The sequence below is a fragment of the Aspergillus heteromorphus genome, assembly GCF_003184545.1.
Source record: "Aspergillus heteromorphus CBS 117.55 chromosome Unknown BO70scaffold_3, whole genome shotgun sequence".
Taxonomy (NCBI): domain Eukaryota; kingdom Fungi; phylum Ascomycota; class Eurotiomycetes; order Eurotiales; family Aspergillaceae; genus Aspergillus; species Aspergillus heteromorphus.
In genome coordinates, this window is record NW_020290408.1 from 842150 (window position 1) to 862411 (window position 20262).

The following is a 20262-nucleotide window of genomic DNA, read 5'->3' on the forward strand; positions in this document are numbered from 1 at the left end:
GTTCTGTTTGCTGGAGGATTTTCGTCGGCCTCCCGTGACTCGACGCGACCCGCCCGATTGGGCATCGCGTTCCCGTGATCCCCCACCTCCTTCCAGGTCGTCGGGTGGCTGGACGCGGATCTAGATTGACGATTCTCCCCTCTCCCTCTTCACTCGGGACCGATATTCTGCCAGAGGTCGGTGGGTGATCGGCCACCTACAGTGCTTGAGGAATACACGGGTCGCTATCGTTTGGGAATCATGTGAGTGCCCTCCCTTCGTGTGAAGAGCGAGATCCCGCGTCTTCTCCGCATCTCCCTCTAGCGCGATACGGCAATTAAATTGATATCTCTCTAATCATTCAATAGATCTAGAGAATATATATAGCGATCTTCAAGCAATTCACCTCTCTGTCACACAAACCATACATAGCTCAAACCGTATCCCTTGCTTCCTCTGCGACGCGCCCATTGTTTACTCTCTCAGCGCCAACGACTCAGAAAACTCTTCGACTGAACACTTCCACACGCAACGCTGCTATTGACTTAATGCACAGCCATCACCACTAGTATACATGTCTACAAACATATCCCGACCCCAGGACAGCTGTATCCTGGGAGAATCCTGGGTTGTGGCGTCACCTGATGGGGAGAACGAGCCACAAGCCAACTGTCAGCCATTTGACCCGTCGACTCCAACACCTCAACCTCGACCTCGACCAGCGAGAAAAGCCCGCAGCTATGGATCCGAATCGATATCCACCTCCACCTCCTCCTTGGGGCCGGAACTCATCATGCCATCGATATACGAGGCGCCACCCTCAGAAGCATCGTGGGTTGCGCCAGCCTCACGATCCAAGCGCTCCCTCAGGCAAAGACATCCCACCGAGCCCAGGCACTCAACGCCAGAAAAGAAACAAACATCCCCTCCGCGCAAACAAGACAGCACAACCCCTACAACAACCCGCAAGTCACCCTCAAACAAGCCCACACAATATCGCCCATGGACACCCCCTACCATACCCTCACTAGAGTCCTCCCTACGCGCAATCCTCAACCTTGTCCTCATCGCAGCCATCACCCACATGCTCGTCCTCCCCGAACTAGTCCAACAATATCAAACCCTCTGCTCCCTCGAAGCCCTCGCAACCCTATACCCATCCAGCTGCATCCCACTCTATCCCCAAGCACACCCTGTCCATCACCAACCCATCCCCCAGGAGGACAAGGAGACTGTGATATCCTCACAAACACGCCTGGAGTCCCTCTTCAACGCCACACTCTACGACATGGCCCCCCTCAGCACGACGCTCAAGCACAGCGAATCCAAGCTCCGCGACATCCACCACGACCTCAAGAAAGCCTACCCGGGCAGCAAGCACGAACTCGACCTCGAATTCACCGGCTGCCTGCAAGCCACACGCACCGCCGCCAGGAAATTCGACTCCCTCCAAGCAGACATCCGCTCCGCAGTAGACAGTCTGATCGCCACAGGCGACGCCCGGACCCTCGTCCACGACGCGCGTCTCTCCACCCAGATGGCCCGCCGCGAGCAGTACCTGGAGCAGTTGACCTCACGCATGCATTCCAAAGCCGACTCCCTTTCGAACGACCTAGCCACTCTAGACGATCACCTCGAGTCAATCGGGGGCATCGTAGACCGGGAATCAAAACACTCACCATCACCACAACCACAATCCAATACCGACACCCCCACCCCGCCCAATTCCAATTCCAACTCCCCTCAAGAACCACCAACACAAGACCAACAAGAAAAACACACTCCCCGCCAACTTAACCCCTTCTCCCTCCTAGGCCTCAACCTCAACCTCCCATCCCTCTTCCGCCCCTCCTCCTCCACCACCGAACCCAGCGAAAACACCCTCATCACAAACCCATCTCACCACCACCACCCACTAATCAAGCTCTTCCGCGACGCAGCCACCAATCACCATCCAGTCATCCGAGTAGTTCGAAACATGTCGAATCAGCTCCAGACACTTCACAAACGCAAGAACCCTGTTTAATTACTATTTATTCATCCTTGGCTTTTCGGCACGCACGCCGACGAATGTGGTATGAGACATGCATGCATGGGTGGATTACTCGCATATTATGACCTGAATTGAAATGAAATGAATTGAGATGAAATGAGATGACTTGGGATTGGATGACTTGGGATTGGATGACTTGGGATAGGATGAAAATGACTTGGGATGGGATGACTTTGGGATGGCGTTGATGGAGATTGCGGGGGTGTGATGTGGCGTGGCGCTTTTGTGGTTACACTGCACGTGCGCGGTGCTTGTTTGGTTATTTGTTTTTGTTTGGGGTTACACAGGCATAAGGTACAGATGTACATGAGTATAAACCTAAGGTACTTAGGTACGGAGTACAAATAGTAGCTAGAGGTACATAGGGCATAGGTACTATGGGTAGGCTGTAGACTACCTACATCTACACCTACACCTACACCTATACCCACATTTACAAAGTACTACTATCAATCGCGTACTTCGAAACGAACATCACAAACCTAAACCACCTCAAAGACATCATCAGTAGAATACAAAGTATGCCAATAAGTAGAAAGATGGTTAATATTATTAAACTAATTCGCTAAATCCCCAAATTGACCAGCAAGGAACGTACGTTTCAAAGGGAACAAGACCAGATTTTTTTTAAAAAAAAAAAGAAAAGAAAAAAAAGAAAGAAAAAAAGGACCCTAACTTCATGAGACCATCGTGCGCAAAAATCAAGAAACATGATATCCATATCTCCAAGTTAAATTCCAACAGAAGCAGTAAGATAGGGAAAGAAAAAGGGAAATCAAGCAATTCGATTATTCCTCTGAGCTCTGAGCCTTCTAAGGCACCAGACGACAAGACAGACTCCCTCCTCTCAAATATGTACTTGCGACTACATTTCAGATAAGCTATGCAATGAAAGCAGCAAAAAAGGGGGTAGGGACATGCCCTGGGAAGGAAAGAGAAAATGGAAGAAGAAAGAGACAGGGGGTGGGGGGGGAACCCGCGGATATAGTTAAAGGGCTATATCAACGACGGTGGTGGGAATTTACAACAGCATGGCGGCAATGACACCGGCGAACAGACCGGTCACGGAAGTGCCGACCTGGGTGGCGGCGCCGGTGTACACGCTGCTGGCGGAGGCGCTGGCAGCAGCAGAGGCGGAGCTGGAGCTGACGGCGCCGGAGCTGGAGCTGGAGCCGGAGCCGGAGACGGTGCCGGAGCCAGAGCTGGAGCCGCCGGTGCTGGAGCCGATGTTGGAACCAGTGTTGATGAGGGCACCGGAGGAGCTGGCGGCGGCAGCGCTGGTGGAGCTGGAGCTGGAGGTAGAGCCGGAGCCGGAGCTGGAGCTGCAAGTGCCGTTGTTCACGACAATGCTGGTGTAGTCACCGCTCTCGTCGGAGTAGGTGTAGGAGCAGCCAGGGTTGTAGTTGGTGATGGCCACGGACTGGACAACCATGATGAAGGGGACATCGGCGAAGTTGGTCTCACCACCGGCCCACTCGATGGTGCCAGCAGCCTCAGACGGGTCGCCAGCAGCCCAGACACCGAGCTTCAGGCGCATGGGGGTCTGGGGGTAGCGGGTGCCGCTCTCGGCATCGCTGTACTCGAGGGTGCGCACGACAGTGCCATCAATGCTCCAGGTGGTGGTCTCCTCGGTCCACTCGACAGTGTAGGTGTGGAAGGTGTCCTGGGGGGTGGACACGGTCGCCCAGGTGGCACGGTCGTAGGAGGAAGTGTCACCCTTGCCGAAGTAGTTGGTCTCAATCTGAGTGGTATCACCACCCAGAGCCTCCTGTAGATCCCAATCTGGTTAGCCGGGTTCGCCCCGTGCATGGTATGGGCTGATAGGGTGGAGAAGGTCGTGCATGATAGGGGTGGCAGGGGAAACGGAAGAGAGGGGGCTGGAAAGACTTACCCAGTCAATCTCGTCGAGGTCGTCCGACTCGAGCACGATACTGCTGCAGATACCGGTGCCGTTGGCAGCCTTCATCACAACTTCGGCCTTACCGAAGAAGAAGTAGAAGTCGGTCTCGATGGTGGGAGCCACGCCCTCCTCGTTGATGATAAACTCAGCACCCTCCGAGGTGAAGGTAACATTTTCAGCGGTAGCAAGCCAGCCATCGAAAGAGCCCGTTCTGAAATCAGTGCTGAAGGTCGTGGAGCTCATGGCCGTATCCGCAGGGCAGGTCTCTGTTGGTTCGATTAGACCTGTATGGACTTGGGTGAGAGAGAAGGGGGATGGAGCTTACTGTTGAGGGGGTTGCAGTCCGTGTAGGTCTGCGCAGCAGCGAAAGGAAGCGCTGCAGTCAGGGCAGCGGCGGCATATGTGAGAAACATGGTGTCGATGTGGTTGCTGAACGCTACTCTAGATAGTAGATAGAACGAGGGTGGAGCAAGAGACCAAACGAAGGAAGACTCTTGATGGGTTGACCTGGGGAAGAAAAGGCGGGTGTAATTGGGGGGGGGGGGCCTTATTAAATAGTGATGAAGTAAAGATGGGATCACTGGGGTGGTGAATGTGCACTGAAAGCGAGAGACGGACCCAGGAACCAGGGCAACCGAGAAGAGCACAAAAAGGGAACAGGGAAAGGATTAAAGTTCTGGTACTATGGAACGAGAGGCGGGCAGGGTAATAATAAAGTAGTGAATGATGCTAACCAAGTGGGTTGTGCCGCCATGGAGACAGGTTGTGTGATATTAATACTCCCCCTGAGAGAGAGACATGGACTACAGCTCGTAGCGCGCGAATAATGCCGCGCCCGCTATGGAGCAGCCCTGGAGGGCCAACGGATCCAAGGATGGGATTTGGGGGCAAAAGGTTGCATCCCCTGGTTCACTTGGTTCGACCTTGGGAGGATGCTGGGCAGGCACTGGGCAAAGCCTGCGTCACGGCTGAGGTGGTCAGACACCATGATTGAAGGAGGAGCAAAGGACGACATCGATCGAGTGGAGCCCCGACTGGAGCCGGCCCCGGTACGAGAACCACTGACGGACCTTGTTCATTGGCGCGAATTCGTCTGTGAACTGGACTTGAAGGCTGGCGTTACCCACACGTCGACGACTCGGGGAAAGCAACGAGGGCGTGCGTACTGCCATCCTGCGTCCACGCTGCGAAGGAGACGAGGAGGTATACGAATGCAGATCAAGAGGGAGAAAAGCTTGTGCCTGCCGCGTGTCTCACACACAGGTACACAGGCACACAGACCAAGCAACACGCTGCTGTCGGGTTCTTTTCCCCTGCAGCCACCTTCGTCCTCCCTGCCATGGGTTGTGAATGCCATCCCGTTGTGCTTCCTTGTCCTTCGTCCTTCTGGGCTCCTGGGCTCCTGGGCTCCTGGGTACTACCGGGGCTCCCCGACGGGGTCCATCCAAGGGTCGGAAAGGATCCAGGGTGTAATTCGCTTACAACGGCGCGGGAGGGGGGTGGATTGGGACTAGATGCTAGTACAAGGTGGTATTGTGTCGGTCATCTTTAGGCAACGAGGCTTAGAGAGAGTCCGAGCCAAGGGGGCCAAGTATTTAACCACCCATTTTGCCACGGTCGCGTTGCGCACGGGAGTCGGGAATATCCCCCGTAGGCGCGCGGTGGTGACCTGCAGGCGTCCAGTGGGCCAACTGTTGGTTTTTCTTTTTCTTTTTTTTTTCTCCATGCAATTGAGGCCAATAATGGATGCGAGCCATGGATCTGACACCGGTCGACCTGTGGCTCGCCATGAGAATGAACACACAATGGAAACCGGGACCTCCATGGGGGCAGTCATAGTGTAATAGTAGTTGCGGGGATTAAAACCTGAAACCGAATGCAATAATAATAATAATAATAATACGGAGTAGTCCGTCACTGCCGAGGAACATTATCTATCTGGTAACAATTAGTACACAGTAAATGCAGTCACCGGTGGATGATTCCAAAAAAAGATCTTCTAAGCGCTGGATCGGCTGGCCCAGTCTTTTGCAGGTCAGAAGACCGAGCGTACAAGTAAGTGCAGAGGAGACAGTGACAGACAGTGATGTCTCACCCGGATAATGGTATAATCCTCGCACCGTGTCGGCCACTATGGACACAGTCGAGCCGACCTGAATAAGAAGCGATGTGCATCAGTCATGAGAATCACACCAGGTTTCCCCACTTCCACCGGTCAATCAGCATGGATAGCCTGATAGGGAGACGCATCCGGGACGAGGAACCGAAAAAGCGGGCGATTTCCCTCGAGTTAATTTCATTTCTGGAGATGAAAGGGGAGTGGGCTGGACAGGCCGCTAGGAATGTCGAGCGGTGCAGAAGACTGCCATCGCCGTTCAGTGGTTCACGCCGGCCCCGGGTGTCACTGGCATCAGCCTCAATGTGAGACAGACAGGGGGATGTCATTTATGATTTAATTTAAAAACATCCCCTGAACACCAGGGAGGTCATTGTTGCATTCCGCGAAGAATGATGAGGGGCCAAAGGATCAGGAAGACCCTGCGTCCGGCGCTTCCTTCCTCTGCAGGGTCAACGAGGGATGCCACTTGCGCTTGTAATTTCACCCGACAAAAGGAGCAAAAGGATGTCTTGATGCCTTGATGCCTTGTCTGCCTTGTCTGCCTTGGTGCCTTGATGCCTTGCTGTCTTGCTGCCTTAATGCCTTCTGTCTTTCTGCCTTGCTGCCTTACAGTAGGTTGGGGATGATGGCGAACCTGAGGAGTGAGGCGTGCCGCCATCCCCTCATCTTGTTGGGCGATCGACCAACCGCCACGTTGGACGTTGATCACCCGATCCTCGTTTCCCCTCCTTTTCCCCTTATCTTCTCTCCCACCCCCCCCCGTCTTCTGAACAACAACAACACCCCCTCCCCCTCGCCAGTCCACTCCGGTCCTGCAAGATTCCACATCCTTGATTTGCATTTCCCCTCGGAACTCAGAATATGGTTCATAAACCCAGCAGGGCTTCTCCTCGCGCTAATCTGTCTCGCTCTGTCGCCGGCGCCTCTTCTTCTGCTTCCCCACTAGATCCAGACATGGACCGGAAAGTCTACATCCCGCTTTGTTTCTGTCTGGTCTCGTTTGCCGTGATGGTCTACATCAACTAAGTCGAGGCCCCGGGAGATCATGCCGTCTTCCCACTGCGTACATCATCAGCTCACGGCGCCCTCGTCGCGGAGTCGTAAGGCCATCCATCACATCGGTCCCTTTCAACCCCTGCGGCCCTACGAGACCAACCACTCCGCGCCCCACCTGGAAACCGCCCGCCTCGGTATTGGCATCCCAACATCTCATTCAGTTGAGAGGCCCCCGAGAACCACCCATGCAACACGCATCGCTCGCTCCTCTTCCAGTCTCACCACCCGTCCCCAGCCTCAAAACAACCCATAAGCGGAAAGACCACGTATAGGGTGGCTGGGAGAAAGAAAGGACCCCGGGTGATCCGCCACGCAAGCCGAAGAACACCACCACCATCACGCACCCCACTTGCGGAAGGTCTTACCGCACGATCAACAACTGATGCCGCCAACTCTCGTGCTCCTGCGAATGCTATCTACTACCAACCATATTTCGCAGTCCCACCATCATCTCAGAATAAATCCGATCTGACGACTTGACATTATTATCATTTCGGCCCGAAGTCTTCCTATTATGATTATTATTATTATTCAACGCCAAGCAAAATCTCTACCTGCATAGTGACGTACGTACATACGTACGCTGGACCGCCACTATAGCTTGTTTGTTTACTGTTTTCTTTGGTGCTATGCCTGTTGCCCCGCATGACGGACAGCAACAAACAGGCTAAATAGCGACCAGTCTTTCTTTGTTTATCTTTTCCTATGTCGATCTATCTCGGTATCTTTAGTTATCTGCTAATGGCCATTGCATGGCCCGCCATTATTATTATTACCTAACCAGGCCTATCTATATACCCGAGTCTTGACTCAAATCCGAATATCTTCATCCTTCTTACAGGAAACAAGTGAAACAAGTTCATCCGAATCTCTATTAAGAACGTCTATTAATAAACCCTAGCCTGACATATCGCGTATCGAGTCCACCCGCCAGATCTCAGTACCGAGAGCACAATGAAACAACCCTTCCGTAGTCCTTTCACAGCCCAGCCCAAAATGAAACTAGTCACGAAATTTTTAAAACCGACACCTGCAACTATCTATAACCACCATCACCACCACCAGCATCCGTCAACCCAATCCTTCTCCACGGTCCACAGGACCACAACACACCGAGATAAGACACAACCACCCAAAAATAGACCCACGTTGTCGGCAGAAACCCAGATACTATTTCTTGACACCACTGACAGAAACACATTTCTACCCATCACGTCATCACGTTCGAGATTTCGGTTTAGTTTGGTGGTCCTCGTGGCAGTGTCTCAGTACTATCCAACCTTACTGAAATAAATATTGATTTCTATACATAAAGCCAAGCAAAGCAGAGTAGACTGTACTCCGTATGTAGAAGGGGAACTGGTTCTGGCCCATCTCCATAATAGATAAAGTTTGATATGATGGATGGATGGATGGATGGCTAAGCCACACTCGCACCTAAACGAGACAGTGGGGGGAAACTCCCCCTCCCCCCCTTTTGATTTCTCTAATCAAAGACCCAGGTCTATTTTTTTTTTTTGAGTTCGTACCGGTAGAAATTCGGTGGAGATAAGATTAATTATACAAAGCTAATTACATAACACAGTATACAAGATACTAGGCAGATGTATATAAACTCCGTAGATATCTAGAATCTTGAATCTAAAATCTAGGTACCAGCCCCCCGGCACTTCATTCCCCAGTCTTCAATTCTAGCCGGGCTTCTGGCGCTAGGGTTTCGAGAATTGGCTCCGTAGCCGATACACTATGGACGAGAATCGTCATATCAGCGATAGCAGAGAACTTAGACACAAGAAGCAAAAAAAAGGAATCGAATCAGGTCGTGCCCGGGATCGAACCGGGATTGCTGGAATCAGAATCCAGAGTGATGACCATTACACTACACAACCTGTGGTGTTGGAGAGCGGGGTGGGTTTTTGTTACATGAGCCTGTGGAGCGGGTCTTGCGGCGTTGCGGCGTATCAAGGTGGAGTTTGGGGGGGGGGATTCGCGTTCTGTGTACTCCGTACCACAGAGTCAAAAATGTGGACAGAAAATATAAAAAGGATACTTTCTGGCATTTTGATATCAGAGATAGTCAGTTGATATTCAGTATAATTTTGTTGGTCGGGCATAATAAAATAAGTATGTATGTATATCCAGTAATACCCCAATAATCTCTCCCAGCGCCAAAAAGAAAAAAGAAATCAAAAAGGTCGTGCCCGGGATCGAACCGGGATTGCTGGAATCAGAATCCAGAGTGATGACCATTACACTACACAACCTTGTGATGTCAGAGCGCGACGACTTTTGGCCTGTTGAGCGAAGGATAGAACTTTCCAGACAAAAAGAATTCGTGCTAGAAGATTAGGTTTTGGGGCTTTTTCTAGTTTTCTGGGAGCGGTTTCAATTATGGGTTTTTGTAATGGTCTATCTATTCTTTACCTGGTTTATCGCCTCAGATGGCGATGGTCGATGGTCAGCGATCGATGATCGATGATCTGATCGGTGATCTGGAGATTGTGATGTAATTGTTGTCTATCCTTATTGGATATCGACGTGCTTCGTTGCACAGTGTCATTCCTTCCTTCCTTCATGATCGATCGATCGATCAATCGATCGGATCGGGCCAGATCAGATCAGATCAGATCAGATCATAGCAGGTTCAACTCGTGGCGAGTAGATCGTAACTCCAACCCATCCAGATAGTGATACTTTGCAGTGGCAGTCTAGATGGATGGATGTACTATGCAAGTAGCATACTCTCTCTAAGGTACTGCCAAAGGCGGTGAAGAGGGGGGCGGATCGAACCTGCCATAGCGGGCAGTTCCCACTTACGATTGCTAGTAGCCTACCTAGATAACCTACCTCACCTACAAGTCCTCACCACCTAGCCAGTTGCAATAACATCGTTTTTACCAGGATCTTGCTATTCGCGAATAGCTTCAAGTATCATTATCAAAAGACAAGGGGCTGCTCACCTGCAGCATACCATAGCGCCACAAAACATCCTTACCGCCTGGCACCATAACAGTACATCTTTCCTCTCTGTATTTCTAACAGTAACGATAAACCCCTCAAAACATACAACATAAAAGTAAATACATAAGGTAGGTAGGCCTGGATCGCGCCCCAACCAGTACATAAAAATAGCCGAGGCCAGACAGGCCTTTTCCCACGCTTATTCGGTACGGTGGGGGGGGAACAGCCCTGGCCAGACATTCACGCATGGCATGGATCCATGTACTTTGTATACAGAAACCATGGTTGATTCGGGGTTGTCGCGGAGGGCACTGCTTCGTTTGGGGCGCCAGTTGGGGAAGCCCGGTAGTAGCTGCGGACAGGCCTAGACTCTCGTGGTTGGTGGCCTGCTGGCAGCCGGCAGTTGGCATGCGGGCTGGGGTTCTGCGGTTCTGGGTTCTGGGTTCTGGGGTTCGTGGGGCATGTATACTAGTATTGACTACCAGTTCTACCAGTAGTAGGCTAGCCACTTGGGCTATTTGGCGGTTTTTATTTATAGATGATCGTATGTTCTGTTGTCTGTATAGTAGTGTATGTCTTTCTGGATGATGTGCTAGTAAGGAATGTTGCTTTCGTTGGAGCGGGGAGATGACGAGGGTGAGGGTGAGGTTATTCCCGATACAATACTACTAGCTTGCGGACAATCTTCGATGTTGTCGTAAAAAAACCCTATAAATTAATGTGAATGATAAATGACACGGGTAAGGGGAGAAAAAAGGGGAAGAAAATGCAGGTCAGGTCCAGAATTCTCTAGGTTCTGCGGTAGAAGAAGCCCAGCACCTACCTACCCTACCTACCACCGCACCACCCGCCACACGACCTTCTCAGCAGATAGCATCCATCCATCAACAGAGAGCCCCATCATCATCCTCTATATAAAACTCATATCTCAGGCATCATTCATTCATATAAACGGATAAACAAACCCTCCCTCAAGCCAAGGCGGGGGGGGGGGGGGGGCCAGAGGCCCGCACTAACCGCTGCACTACTGCCCACGCTCCACCGGGAATGTGTTCTGGTTGGTTGAAATCCCTCCCGCGCTTACCGTGAGTGGCTTAGAACTGTTCCACATGTTGCTTTGGATGGTTGTTATTGGTAGGGTTTTTTATTATTGTATTAATATTTGATGTGTTTTTGTCCAAGTGACTTGGTTCATGTGCTCTATCCAGTAGTGTAGTTTTAGTTACTGTACTTTGCCGCTGGCAGTAGAAAGATGTAAGTAGATACGGGTACGGAGCTGGCAAAGAAAGCCGATTCGGGGAGTTGGGGATCGGTTGTAAACGAAAGGTGAGTAACTAAGTACTTACTTACTAAGGTAGTAGCTATCAAGATAAGTTTCACGGTACTTAAAGCGGGTTCCATACAAAATAAAAGCATCGACTCGCGCGACAAGTACTCTGTTTTCCTACGATAGATACTATAAAGGCACATACCCCCAAGTCAGGCCCAATCCAAAGCAAGACATATATGATATCCCATGGACCGTTCAACTACGCCCCCCCCCCTTCAGTAACTCAATCGAATTAACACCATCCACCGCCCGCAGAGACAGACATGTTGTCTCGAATCCTCCACGAGAGTACAAACAAAGCTATTCTATTCTTACCCATGTGAGCCTATCCTGGACGGGAGCAGGATATCTTGCTTATTATGCTGTAAGCTTATAGATTCTCAATGCTGACAAACCTTCAACAATTGGTTGTGTAGTGTAATGGTCATCACTCTGGATTCTGATTCCAGCAATCCCGGTTCGATCCCGGGCACGACCTTTTCTCTTTTTCGTCTTCCTTTTTTTTTCTGGCTCTCACTCAAGCTGTATTCATAGCAGCCGGTTGTTCATCAATATGAGTTGATTTAAGAATTTCTTTTTCATAATTTCCACATCCGTTTCTCCGAGAAACACGATAATTTTACGGACAACTGCACGTGTAATAGTTTGAGCATTCCGAGTCATGATGACAGGTCTAGCTAGCATATTATGTCTCTACATTCGTTATACATCAATAGTCGAAACGCATGAATGGCATCAACAGCTATGATCCATGTACCTCCCTGAAAAGCAATCAACTGGAAAAATCCAAGCTGCGAGATCCACCGGACAACGGGGCCCGTGTCACAGACAGCTTGGTTAGGAGGCGCCAGCGCCAGCGCATGTCCCTTCCTCATGCGTGTGCATCAACGCACGGTGGAAGCAGACAGTAGCACTCTTCCGATGAATAGTCGTAAGGTATTCAGGATGGGGCGGAAAGAGAGGAGGGGTCGTCTAGCAGGGGACTACCGGGAACAGCGTCCAGAGCGACGGCGTGCAGCGCAGGCTTGTCCTCATCTTGTAGCAAGCCCCGCTCGCGGAAGTCCAGTCGCTCCTTGACCCATGCGGCCACTTCCTCATCCTCTGTCGTTGTAGGGGCCCCCTCCTTTGTCGAGCCGTTCGTCGCCGCAGAGGGATCCTCTTCGCCTTCTGCGGGAGGCTGCATCAATGACGACAGCCAGGGATGCCGAAGGAGCGTGTTATATGATGGGCGGTTGTTCGGGTTCTTGTCCAGGCATGCGCGGACAAAGGCGTGTGCTTCTTCAGAGTAGCCAGTTTCCGGGAGGGTCGGTGCATCTCCGTGAACGATGGCCTAGGGAGGGGTCAGCTTTCGTAAATAATGAAGCGACATAGCAGCAATGGTACTTACGTGCAGTTGGCTGAAGATGTTGTTGAAAGTCTCGGGCGGGTACGGGTACCGGCCAATAGCACACTCAATGATGGACAAACCCAAGCTCCAAACATCACTCTGTACACTGTATGTTCCGCCACCAGTCGATCCCGACTGCTGCATACCACCACCCGCAATGCGCTCGGGCGCCATGTAGCTTTGGCAGCCGATATTCGTCTTTGCAATACTTGCGACCAAATTTCCACTCACACCAAAATCGCAGATCTTGATCTGTCCGCGTGAGTTGACCAGGATGTTTGTAGGTTTGACATCCCGGTGGATGATGTTGTGATCGTCTTTGAGCGTCTTCAAGCCCATGACGGTGGAGAGGGCAACCTTGCGAAGGATGTTTTCGGGCATTCCGTCTTTATAAATTTTGTCGATCGAACCGCCATCCATATACTCGACACAGATGTAAACGGCTCCTTCCTGGAAGAAGGCACCGTAAAAGTCGATAATGAACGGTGAGAGACAGCGATGGAGAATCTCCAACTCCATGATAATCTGTGCAAACTTGTTTTCGTCCAACTCCAGGCGAATCTCCTTCATCGCCATGACAATCCCGGAAAGTTGGTCCTGCGACTTCGCCGCCGCATCCATGCCCTCGGCCTCAGTACGACTGACAATGCCTCGCAATCCCATACCAGGTTTCCGCATGTGAGGACGACTGTGGCGAACCTTGTAAACCGTTCCGTAGTTACCCTTGCCCAGCTCGTCTAGACGATCTACCTCGTCCAAAGAGATATTGAAACTATGACCCGACGAGAACTCGATGCCGCCACCGTGGAGGATCGCCTTGTTCTTGAAATTGAGGGTGCCCGCCTTCGTGTCGATGAACTCCGAGTATTTACTGAATGCTGTTTCGGGGGCACCCGATCCGTTGTCAGATGGCTGACCCGGGGAGGGCCCGTTGAGACCCGAGGCATCTGACAGCTTCAGCCCAGGTTTCATGCGCTTCGCGGCCAAACCGCCAGCAGGCTTTGGAGAATTAGGGACCGGAGAAGCTCCATGAGGCACATTAGGCGACGACGCCCAATTTTTGGTTCCCGGCCGAGCAGCGCCGAGAGGAAGACGACCCGCGAGCGGTCCTGCCAACGGGTTGATTGAGCCAGACTGGCCCGACACAGGAGATCCCACGGGAACCGATGGGGGGGACTTAGGCACCAGCCCGGTGGAATTCGCATGTGCCAGGGTCGGCGGAGCTCCCTGTCGGGATAGGGAAAAGGCCTTCATCTTCGCCAAAATATCCTGGTTCAACCCCCCGGGCTGTGCGCCGCTCATTGAGGGCTGTGGCCGAGGGGGAGTCCCGGCACCGCGCCGTGCCGCATTAATCTGACCCAGATGCGTCGAGGATGGGGTGATCTTGGGTTTATCGAGGGTTGGGCGCAGAGACGGCACCGAAGCGTACGATTGGGTTGTGCCCAGGGAGGGGGAGAGGTCATCATCGGTGGTATCGGATCGACCGTCGAGATCCGACATGGGCCTCGAGATGTCGGCAAGAGGTTCCCCTTCTGTGGCCATGGCTGAAAGCGAGTGCGAACGGGAGAATTGGCACTAGCAATTAGGGGGGAGGGGGTTGTGTCACGGTCCGAGAGTGTCGTCAAAACAGTCTCACGGACGCAGGGGAACGGGGGAGCATGAACGGAGGAGAGGTAGGTAGGTAGGTTCGGAGCGGTCGGAAAATTGAGGCGACCGGACCGGATGGGTTGGAAAGCGAGAGATGGTGTTAAAACCCGTTGCGAAGAGAATTTCGATGTAGGTGGAGCCAAACGTTTACCAAAGGCGGAGGTGGAGGAAAGCAGGTTTCGTTGACGCGGGGCTCTCAGTCAGGTCAATCCCGAGGAGGAACGGACAGATAACAGGGCACGGGGGGGGGGTGGGAAGGATGGCGCGATCCCTCGAGGAAGGATTGGTTGAATGAGACCCGGAAAGGGACCAGTGAGGGAGCGAAGCGGGATCAGTGGAAAAGAGCCGGAGCGAAAGTAGGAGATAGTGAGAGAGAGCGGGAGAGCGAGAGTGCGCGGAGGAGAAGCACGAGGAGGGGTGGTTGTAGTAGTAGTGGTGGTGGTGGTGGTCGCGGGAGGAGGAGTTGAAGGTAGTAGAGATGGTGGGGGGGAAGACGTAGTAGTGGTAGGCGGTGGTAATACGGAGTCGTCGCAGTAGAGGATGGAAATGGAAGAATGGATACGACCAGAGGGAGAGAACCAAACAACGAAGACCAGACCAACAGCGAGAGGGAGAACAGAGAAGATAAGTACGGAGTATCATTCTATGAGATAGTCATTTAGCCATTAATCACCCAAATAATGCCCCAAAACTGGATTGCCTCCCTGCGCGCGCCGCACGACTTGAGAAACCGGCCAACCCGATCGCCTCAGGCTGCTCAGGCTCTCCAGCCCGACCGCCAATCAATCACACGTGCCCCGGCCGCACCTCAGGCACAAAGTCAATGTCAAGATCCCACTCTAATCTCGCAGCTTCCCTCCTCCCAGGGATGTCCCCAGCTCGTCCGGCTCGTCCGTTCGTCTGCGTCGCCGCGATCGTCTGCCTCACGCTCTCCTTTCAGCAGGACTTGGGAAATTGGCTCACGCAAGCATCCGTGGTTGTCGACCGGCCGGCCGTGGCGACCAGCTCCATTTCTGCCTGACACTCGCCACCTCTCCGGCCGATGGGGGATGGATCACCGATGGAGTTGCTCTCCTGGGTCGGCTTAGTTTAGGGACCTACGCAGGATATCATCGGACTTGGAGGAGATGAAGGCTGAAAGGGCACACAGACAGCCCTGGTGTTATCGACGCATGTTCCATCCCCGACCCCCGACCGGGGATTAGGCCAGGATCGGGATGTTGTTGGTCATATCATGACCCTGTAGCGCCTCGTTCACACCGTGTAACAGGGCTCCCAATGTCTCCCCTTCATCCCAACTACACAGGAAATCATAGGGGATGTTGGCCCTCTACCGAACCTTGAACATGTCCGACTATTGCTTCATCACAGTCGGGTCGGACCACAGCCAATGGGGGCCCCTCCCGGGCCCATCAGGCCGTTGAAACTTGAATGGTCGAATGGTAGACATCATCAGTGGGTGTCAAACGCCCTATCGGAAGGCAGATCCCATCCTCGCGGCGGACCGGATGGGCCTGTATTTAGTCAGAGACTGTCCCAGCTCCCAAGAAATAATTATGGCAATTATTCCGCACGACATAGATAGCCACAAGGTGATCTGATCAGTCAACCATATTCCATGCTCTTTCGTTCGCGTTTGACTTTTCGATGCATTTCCCCAGTCTTGGCGGGCCACCAGTAAGGCTCAGTCAGTCTCATTTTCCCATTCTCATTGTTGGGCGTGCATCCGGTTCTGCCCCTGCGAAACCCGACAGAGATTGTGATGAATCACCCCCCCCCCCCAAAAGACATACCATCCTTGCTTCTATTCCACAACCCAATAAGAGGGCGATGGTTCACGCCAAGGATGCTATTGTCCAACCCTGGGAGAACAAGGGCAAGGAAGCCTAGCTACTAATGGTTCAGACCCAGGATCTTACCTCCGCTCTCACCCTCCGTTCTTCGCGAGTGTTCCACGATATCAAAAGTACCAAGTCTTCCCCAGACTCTATTAATAACCGGGACTACTGTAGAGTTTAAGCAAGATAGGTCGTTGTTTGGACCTCCAGCCTGAGGCCGGCGCAGCTAGCGGTGTCGATCCTCGGCACGGCGGGCAGTGGAGGTTGCGCAATGCCGCATCGCGAAGAGTCATCCCATCCTCACACCACCCCTCCATCCCATTGATTAAGCTCCGGGATCTGGAGAAGTGGCAAGGTTTCGTGGGGACCGAACGGCTGTTTCAATATTTCCAGTGGCTGTGGCCAGGGATAAGGTTCGCATGGGAACGGAAGTCGGGGATACAGGACGACAAAGCCGAGTGATATCAGCCTGCATTATCATTGGCCGTCGATCATGACGTTGGTTTCATCATCATGATTGTTGCTGAGACCCGGCGCATCGAATGGTCGTCGGCGGGTGCTTAGTTGAATCACATATACCCATTACTTGTGTGTGATCCATCCAGTCACCGCCATTCGTCTTCCACGCTCTGTTCTCCCCCGTACAACAGCCCAGCTCGGATAGTGTCTCTATCTATCTCGAGGCGTCGCCGGTGTTTTCAGCCCTCTCGCGACTCATCGCAGAGAACCTGCGGGGGAATCCGTGACACGTTCGATTCTGACCCCCTTGCTGGGAACTGTCTCGCCTCAGCTTTGAATGTGTGCTCATTGTTGTCTATTGATTATCGCCAAGAGGACGCCATGACTTCACCGCCGAAGGGGTTTGAGGCTGGCGATTTTCGTGTCGCGTTGCCAAGCATTGCGGTATTGGGGGGGGGTTAATCTGAAGAGAATGGGTCCCGATGGCTTCATGAGGGACGGGGTTGCGTAGATGAGGAGACTGGGATGGGAACTGAGATGGAAAGTGGCACCTAGCACAAACCGGTGTTCTGACATCTAGCATAGCATATGAGTATCGTAGCTATCCCTGTGATTTGGTCAGGGAGTTCAGGGAGTTCAGGGAGCTGGAAGTGTAGACGACTGTTGCCAGCCTAAGGCTTGGCGGGTCTGGGCGCAGTTTGGCCGAGCGGGCGGGCAGCCTATCGGAGGCGCGTGTTGGGCGTCTCGCCGTCCGAAACGGGCGCTGAAGAGCATCCGGCTTCATCCAGCACGCCTCCCTGTCTTGAAGGAACCGGATAGACTGCTCTCTATTACTCGGGCTTAAAACCAGCTGGCTCCTCATCGCCTTCAGGTTATCCGCTTCTCTATCTCCTACAAATAACTACCTCGCACTAACCAGAGGTACTTCCCAGTAGTTTCTGCGCCAGAGTCCAATCGTGCCGTCCGTCTGCCCCCGGCAGCGTCAACTCTAAATTCTATTCGCCTACCGCCTGCCTCGTTATCTATCGGCGTCATCATCATTGTCGGAATCGCCCATCGCCGCATCACCTCCTTCTCCGCTTCCGCCTCCTCATCCACCCACCTTACCCATCCATTCATCCCTCCATCTACGTTCAGGGTCGCGTCATCTCCTATCGTCTTCCCCGTCAATCCCTCCAAAGCCACCATTTGATCATCATACCTCTGCCACGCTGGCTGCCTCCGACTACCCTCCTGTCGATGGCCATTTTTACTTCCCCTAGGTCCCTCCAGAATGTCTACTCGCCGCAATACGTGACCCAGTCCCAAATGGGCGACGTCTTCCAGGATGCCGGTGCGCATTCAAGCCACCCCTCCTTCCTCCATCTGGTGCTGCTGGTCTTCGAGGCCGTCCTCGAGGTGATCTGCGTCAGTTTTCCAGGCTACATCGCCGCCAAACAGGGCATGTTCGATGCCGAGGCCCAGAAGCTAGTCGCCAACCTCAATGTCATGCTGTTTACCCCGTGTCTGAGTAGGTCCAATTAATCTTGTCTCCGCCCCTTCCGGGCCGCACTGACTGGTGTTAGTCTTCACGAAGCTCGGATCACAGCTCACGGCGGAGAAGCTCACGGATCTGGCCATCATCCCGGCCATCTTCGTGATCCAGACTCTCGTCTCCTATTCGTGTGCGTTTGTGGTATCGCGATGCCTGCGACTCAAGAAACGCCCATCAAACTTTGTTGCGGCCATGGCGGTAAGTGATTCAATGGGTTCTTCTTCTTTCTTAGCCTTCAATTTGGCTGATGTCTGGCGGCCTCGTCTCTAGGTCTTCGGGAATTCCAACTCGCTCCCCATCTCCCTCGTCATGTCACTTTCGCAGACACTTAAAGGCCTCCACTGGAGCCGCGTCCCGAATGATAACGACGACGAAGTGGCTGCACGCGGCATTCTCTACCTGCTCATCTTCCAGCAGCTGGGACAGCTTGTGCGCTGGAGTTGGGGATACCACGTGCTTCTGGCTCCCCGGGAACGGTTCCTGGAAGAGGGAGCAGGTGAAGAGGATGATAATACCCGCATTGGAGAGGGTCAGGAGCGATACCTGGATAACCCGGAGCAAACCGATCCAGACGAGCCATTGGTGCGGACTAGGAACTCCGAAGAACTGTCGTCGTCTTCTGATGACGAGACTGGCGACTCAGATCGGTTCACTTCGGGTCAAGAAACCCCTGTGACGGCACGCGACTATTCCTATGCGAAGCTATCGCCCCGTAGTGGAGGTGAAGGCGATCCCAATGATCCGGCGCTGCTTGGTTCGCCCCGCGGACCGTTCATTCCCCGACAGAGCTCCACTGGCGACATGCTGTGCTTCCCGAACGTCGAACAGACAGCCCATGCCAGCCACGGGAAGGGCTTCGTCGGGCGAATCAAGGGTTCCGCCTATCGGCTCCGTAGTCGCGTCGCGAGCGGATGGGAGAAGGCAACGGGAGCAGTATTCCGGTGCTTGCCCACCGGCATCCAGAAGGTACTGAAGGTCTGCTCGAGAGGGCTCACGAAACTCGTCTATGGGGTGTGGGAGTTCATGAACCCGCCTCTGTGGGCTATGCTGGTCTCGATTGTGGTCGCATCGGTGCCCGCGCTGCAAAGCCTGTTCTTCGACGAAGGAACCTTCGTGCGCAATTCCGTGACCCGCGCCATCAGCCAAAACGGCCAGGTCGCGGTCCCGTTGATTCTGGTCGTCTTGGGGGCGAACCTGGAGCGGAACACCCTCCCCAAGGAAGCGCTCGAAGACACGGATCATCCCAGCGAGGAAAAGAAGCTGATCATCGCGTCGCTGGTGGCGCGCATGGTTCTCCCCACCATGATCATGGCGCCCATCCTCGCCCTGCTGGCCAAGTACGTGCCTGTCAGCATCCTGGACGACCCGATCTTCATCATCGTCTGCTTCCTGCTCACGGGCGCCCCGTCGGCCCTCCAGCTGGCGCAGATCTGTCAGATCAACAACGTCTACGTCAGCGCCATGTCGAAGCTCTTATTCCAGAGCTATGTCGTCTGGTAAGTACTTTTTTTCCTTCTGGCTGCATCTCAAAGGCAATCGCTAATTGCGCATAGGATCCTCCCCTCAACCCTCATTCTCGTTATGTGTGCATTGGAGGTCGTAGAATGGGCCTCCGCCTCCTAAAATCGGGTTGGTTCTTCTTCGCATTCGGTTCATCCTGCATAGGTGGTATATTGTTAATTGGTGCCTGGCGTTGCATGGTTTTCTTCTCTCTCTCTCTCTCTCTCTCTCTCTCTCTCTGTGTGTGTGTGTGTGTGTCCCTTACCTTCGTTCTCCTTCCCTCCTCTTCTGTCTGTAGTATTATTGGCAATGAATGGTCTTGACGCGCATGGATGGTACGATACCAAGATTGGAACAGACTAAACGGGGGTTTATGTCTGGGATGTGTTAGCTAGCAATCGATGATTCCAAACCCTGCTCTCATTTTGCATTCAGTAGACATCGTATAGGGTGTTGTGCAGCACATGTTGGATGGTGATTTGGGCCAGTCACTTACCAA

General features: G+C 53.0%; 6 protein-coding genes and 3 non-coding genes across 9 annotated transcripts; 4 read left to right on the forward strand and 5 right to left on the reverse strand.

The window, feature by feature from the left end:
- Positions 1-208: 208 nt before the first annotated feature.
- On the forward strand, positions 209-2048 carry BO70DRAFT_132537 (uncharacterized protein). Its single transcript, XM_025538045.1, has 2 exons — positions 209-242; positions 348-2048. The coding sequence occupies exon 2, from the start codon at positions 554-556 to the stop codon at positions 2003-2005; it is 1452 nt and encodes a 483-aa protein (XP_025402836.1). The 5' UTR covers positions 209-242; positions 348-553; the 3' UTR covers positions 2006-2048.
- Positions 2049-2402, reverse strand: BO70DRAFT_132531 (uncharacterized protein). Its single transcript, XM_025538044.1, has one exon. The coding sequence runs from the start codon at positions 2338-2340 to the stop codon at positions 2092-2094; it is 249 nt and encodes an 82-aa protein (XP_025402837.1). The 5' UTR covers positions 2341-2402; the 3' UTR covers positions 2049-2091.
- Positions 2403-3260: 858 nt separating this feature from the next.
- BO70DRAFT_260873 (concanavalin A-like lectin/glucanase) lies at positions 3261-4333 on the reverse strand (the record flags this gene model as incomplete). Its single annotated transcript, XM_025538912.1, has 3 exons — positions 3261-3800; positions 3924-4198; positions 4258-4333. Coding segments are annotated over 3 exons (891 nt in total), but the record flags the coding sequence as incomplete, so codon positions are not given.
- A 4591-nt stretch (positions 4334-8924) lies between these two features.
- On the reverse strand, positions 8925-8996 carry BO70DRAFT_t53. Its single transcript has one exon. It is a non-coding gene; the product is annotated as a tRNA-Gln (tRNA).
- A 303-nt stretch (positions 8997-9299) lies between these two features.
- On the reverse strand, positions 9300-9371 carry BO70DRAFT_t52. Its single transcript has one exon. It is a non-coding gene; the product is annotated as a tRNA-Gln (tRNA).
- A 726-nt stretch (positions 9372-10097) lies between these two features.
- Positions 10098-10752, forward strand: BO70DRAFT_132602 (uncharacterized protein). The gene has a single exon (XM_025538046.1). The coding sequence runs from the start codon at positions 10315-10317 to the stop codon at positions 10654-10656; it is 342 nt and encodes a 113-aa protein (XP_025402839.1). The 5' UTR covers positions 10098-10314; the 3' UTR covers positions 10657-10752.
- A 1052-nt stretch (positions 10753-11804) lies between these two features.
- Positions 11805-11876, forward strand: BO70DRAFT_t46. Its single transcript has one exon. It is a non-coding gene; the product is annotated as a tRNA-Gln (tRNA).
- Positions 11877-12028: 152 nt separating this feature from the next.
- pbs2 (mitogen-activated protein kinase kinase PBS2) lies at positions 12029-14453 on the reverse strand. The gene is made up of 2 exons (XM_025538047.1): positions 12786-14453; positions 12029-12728 (listed from the first exon to the last, which is right to left on the reverse strand). The coding sequence occupies exons 1-2, from the start codon at positions 14325-14327 to the stop codon at positions 12339-12341; spliced, it is 1932 nt and encodes a 643-aa protein (XP_025402840.1). The 5' UTR covers positions 14328-14453; the 3' UTR covers positions 12029-12338.
- Positions 14454-17562: 3109 nt separating this feature from the next.
- BO70DRAFT_330196 (Auxin Efflux Carrier superfamily) lies at positions 17563-20019 on the forward strand. The gene is made up of 4 exons (XM_025540819.1): positions 17563-18239; positions 18295-18461; positions 18534-19759; positions 19817-20019. Exons 1-4 carry the CDS (start codon positions 17969-17971, stop codon positions 19884-19886), a joined length of 1734 nt encoding a protein of 577 aa, XP_025402841.1. The 5' UTR covers positions 17563-17968; the 3' UTR covers positions 19887-20019.
- Positions 20020-20262: the final 243 nt, after the last annotated feature.